General features: G+C 36.7%; 1 protein-coding gene across 1 annotated transcript; it reads right to left on the bottom strand.

Moving 5' to 3' along the window:
- Positions 1-407: 407 nt before the first annotated feature.
- Positions 408-3,119, bottom strand: LOC146629895 (uncharacterized). Its single transcript, XM_085355449.1, has 4 exons — positions 2,939-3,119; positions 1,349-1,507; positions 807-902; positions 408-728 (listed from the first exon to the last, which is right to left on the bottom strand). Exons 1-4 carry the CDS (start codon positions 3,059-3,061, stop codon positions 408-410), a joined length of 699 nt encoding a protein of 232 aa, XP_085211575.1. The 5' UTR covers positions 3,062-3,119.
- Between the last annotated feature and the right edge of the window lie 1,290 nt (positions 3,120-4,409).

Below are 4,409 nucleotides of genomic sequence, written 5' to 3'. Positions count from 1 at the left end.
CTTTCAAACAAATTTTTCCACCACTTGTCTTTTAATAGTAATGGTATCAACACTCCAATTTCCTGTGAAGTTCAGTATCGCGCCACATTTGTTATAAAACTAGTACAAATGTACCTAAAACCAGATTATAAAAATTGTTTAAAACAGCTCAAGTTAGAATAAAACCTTTCAACATTTTATAATAACATGTTATACATGAAATCTGCAATCAGCCATGCAAGCTACATTAAGTAAAGTTAGAACAGAAGACATTGATTCAGAACTTTCTGCACCTTACCGTTTTCTTAAAGACAGAAATTAACTTTTTTCAGAGCAACTTGCCACGAAACCCAAAAACAGTAAATCAAAACAAATTGCCATTCTGTTTTACACAAGTTGCATTTGAGTTGAACATGTTGTCAAATAGGTTAGACTTTGGTTAAGAGCTTGGTTTTGAAGCTTCTTATCCTCTGGGAACAGGTAGATGTCAACTCCATAAAAATGTGTTGCACAGCTTCAAATGTGTACTTGAGTTCTTTGGGAAACTCCATGTTGAGCCCATAAAGTAGGCCAAACAGGTAGGCAAAGGCAGTGGGAAGGTCTGGCAGATCATCAAGAATAATGTCCTCTTCCAAAACAATGGCAGTGTTGACCACTGTGGACTGCGAGTTGGGTCCCACGTAGTCCTCCAGAACAGTGAGGATGCCCACCGTAACACCTCGGGTTGCCCTCTCAACTGGATCTGTATCCTATGCAAAATAAAAAACAACAGTACATATAAGTCTCTGAAAACCAAAACTGAAGATTGAGTAGATTTGCATACTCACCAGACATGTTAAGAAGAGTTTGGTCTCGTCGTCGCGAACAAATATCGGTAACCCTTCCAAACTGATGGTTCGTCGATGCTGGACTATGTTTGAGACCTAAAACAAGGAAATCAAATAAGACTCAGTCTCATTTATAAACCTACCATTTTGTTTTTAAAACACATTAAGTGTTGTTGCTCAAAATACAGCCTTAAGAAATAAGATGTTGAAATGAGTTATTACAGATAATTGGTCATGTTTTTGTCAGTTTTTTTTATTTATTTATTTTTTAAGTAATTTTGATGTGCAACAAATGTAGCACACTTATTACAACATTTATAACAAAAAGTGCCATGAGTGGGATGAGAGTTGAACTGTCTGTCATGACCTGCAATCTGCCAAACACAGCGCTGCTTGTTAGCTTATAATCCCATTCAGGACACACTTTTTGAAAACTAACAATTTTTACATCAATTTAGTAAATATTTAATAAAGTATCTTTCGTTACAGTGGGAACTTCAGGTTCCTCATAAACCAGACACAAATACATTTTTATATATTACCTGTTCATCAAACTTCTGCAACAGGGAATCCATGTCATTGCGGAAAGCAGCTTTTCTAATTCGATACAGCTTAATCAGCCGAAGTGAGTAAGTGTCGAGGGCAGTCATGAAGGTCCCCATGAGATCCTTGGTGGTAATGCGTGAGAATTCCGCACAAATCTACAAAGCAACAAAAAAAATATAGAAGAAAACTTTTAAAGGTACATTATATAAAAATCACATTGTTTTCAAATTTGGTTAAAAGAGCTTAATTTCAAAACATTTAGTTAGTCTCGGTTGATCTATTGGTCAGGCCTTGATTGGATTTTTTTTTTCTTTTAGTGGTAGTGGTGGTACAAATTATAACTGACATATTAAAAAAAAAAAAAAAAAAAAACAAGAAAAATCTGATCGGCAGATTTTACAGTAAGTCTATAGAATACCTAATCAAATGTTGATAAGACAAAATAATGGTTTCAATTGTTACAGGATGTATTGCAGAAAAGAAATAAATCAATAAATTGTATTTTAAATTCATTGAAAAAATTTCATTAATTTTATAGTTATGTAGAAATGAAGTAAGAATAACATCCTGTGGTCAAATTTGTATACTTTCATAACACGTAAGTGACTTTCTCAATCCTGTTCTGTGAGTTTCATGGCTGTTGCCCGCTAAGGGTCAGCACCAAAAGATTCTAGATGCCCAGTGAATACAAGTCATTGCGGCGACCGTGGTTCAGGGGGTTGGGAAGCTCATCTGTAACCGGAAGGATGCTGGTTCTATCCCCAGCTCTCTCTGTCCTGGTCGTTGTGTCCTTGGGCAAGACCCTTTACCCCACCGCTTACTGGTGTTGGCCAGAGGGCCCAGTGGCGCGATATGGCAGCGTCACTTCTGTCAGTCTACCCCAGGGCAGCTGTGGCTACAACTGTGGTTTCCCTGCACCGATGTGTGAATGTGAGAGTGAGTGAGTAGTGGAATTGTAAAGCGCTTTGGGTGCCCAGAGAAGAGCGAAATAAAAGCAATCCGTTTCACAGCAAGTTGACAAGTAAATAGATTTCACTTCAATAGAGTTCATATTTTTAGAGCCAAGTATTTTTTTATATTTTACCACTAGCATTGTTAGCTCAACGGTAGCCTTCAACCTTTTCTACAAGATATTGGAGTGATACAAACAGATGCTTCTCAAGGGCACAAGAAATGGAGCTCACGTTCATTTACTCACCCAGACAAGTTTCGAGGCATTTGGAGTTGTTCAGAAGGAATTGTAAAGGTCCTATATCATGTAAAATCAACTTTTTGGAGCTTTTAAACACATTTTAATGTTATTTCCTTAGATTAAAATCCCTCCAGAGTGGTTTTTGGCTTAATTCAGGCATTTCTTAGTTGTCTCAGTGAATCCTTTCCCCATAACCGTGGCTCAGCTCTCTCTTGCAAAACGACTGACTCGTAACATTGGGATTAAAATTTCTTTCTAACAACTCCAAATGCCTTGAAATTTTTCTGGGTGAATAAATGAACGTTTTCAATTTTAGAAATAAGACCACACTGGGGAAAAAGGGAAGAAGAAAAAAACGGAAGTTTTCCTTTAAATATTTAAGAGATTATCTTACCTGTTCTTTCAAGAAGAGAGCTGGCCATCTGAGCTGCATTTCCTTGACCAAGGGCTGCATCTCCACAACTTCTTTCCTCCTGAGAGAGAATGTGATGTCCATCTTTTGGGTGATGAGTGCCATGTTCTTATCCCTCTTCTTCACCTTTTGGTTCTGTTGAGATAATTAATGGGTTGGTTTTGAAAAGTGCATCATTTATATTTTTAATTACATCATCATCTGCCTCAATGTTCTGTTAAGCAAGCACCTGTTTGATTCTTTGAAATGAATGAACCTGAGAAAATTTTAAAATGTCACTAATTTCCTCAATAATTCTCTGCAAAGCACTTTTAGAAACATGTAACAATGTTTGCATGCATAGAAAAAGTCTAGCTATTTTATGTTCAAGACATTGGTAATCTACAAACTCATTGTCCTCTTTATCACTTGATGCTACACCTGAACCACTTGGTAATGTCTCTGGCTCCTGAGAGGTATTTAAGGATTTATCAGGGGAGCTACTTTCACTAGGACATGCATTTGCATGAGAAATCAGTCTAATACAGTTTTTTATATCTTTTGAGTTTTTGTGCTTTCTGCTTGTGTGTGACGTAAAGGTTGTTAAATTGTTGGTAGCATAGTCACATTTTTGGAAAGGACAGGATACAGTCTGATTTTTTTTTTAAGTGCCTTAAAATATGTGAAATAAATGTATGCTGTGAGCAGTTTTCCTTAAATTCACAAAAATCACAAAAAAATGTTGAGATCTCCTGCCTTTTCTTAGCCCTGTTGTGTGATCTGCTGAGGTGAGACTTCAATGCCCCTCGTGTCCTGAACGAACAGACGCAGTCACTGTAAACACAGGGCAAATGAAATCCTCTTCTATGTCGTAGCTGGTGATGTCTTAAGAGTACTTCTTGGCTTGAACAGACAAAAGAGCAGAACTGGCACTGCATACAAAAGCTATAATGAGAAGAGAGGAGAGGACAGTGTCAACAATTCAAAAGAAACCTGAATTAATCTCAAATTACCAAAGTTACATTACCTGATAATGTGTTTGGGGCGGGGGGCAGGCACTCCTGTTCTGATTCCTCTCCTTACCAACTCCTCATCAGTCCCTCATAAATCAGGACAAGCAGTGGTCTGGAGTTGGCTTTTAATTCTCTAAATAAATAAAAATAGCAATTAGTTTTAAAATAAAATACCAGCTTCCTGACATTACTTAAGAATTTTTTTGGCTCACTAAAGTGAGCTGATTCTGCCTTGTAAAATGCCATGTGAAACACAGTAAAACAAATAATTTACAAAACATACATTACATCAAATGTTTAATTTATTTAATTTATTATTAACAAATTGTATTCTACATGGAATGCACCAACAGTATACTGGGATGTATTATGTAAGCCAAGGATAATTTTGTGTGATTGGTTTTACAACTTAGAATGACAAACATTGGATTGAGAGTATGAGTGGGATAAAACTCCTGAAG

Source organism: Diplotaxodon limnothrissa, linkage group LG6, assembly GCF_057381915.1.
Source record: "Diplotaxodon limnothrissa isolate DT_005_m linkage group LG6, D_limnothrissa_male_GT1.1, whole genome shotgun sequence".
Classification (NCBI taxonomy): Eukaryota; Metazoa; Chordata; class Actinopteri; order Cichliformes; family Cichlidae; genus Diplotaxodon; species Diplotaxodon limnothrissa.
Note: the sequence above shows the minus strand (reverse complement) of the source record. Positions and strands in the feature narration are given on the sequence as shown.

What these genes read in the sequence shown, in the direction of transcription:
- LOC146629895 (XM_085355449.1), bottom strand. Translation starts at nt 3,061, where the DNA reads ATGGCACTCATCACCCAAAAGATGGACATCACATTCTCTCTCAGGAGG. An exon ending in CTCTCTTCTTGAAAGAACAG is followed by an intron (nt 1,508 to 2,938) that starts GTAAGATAATCT and finishes GTTGCTTTGTAG; the next exon opens with ATTTGTGCGGAATTCTCACG. An exon ending in TGCAGAAGTTTGATGAACAG is followed by an intron (nt 903 to 1,348) that starts GTAATATATAAA and finishes TCCTTGTTTTAG; the next exon opens with GTCTCAAACATAGTCCAGCA.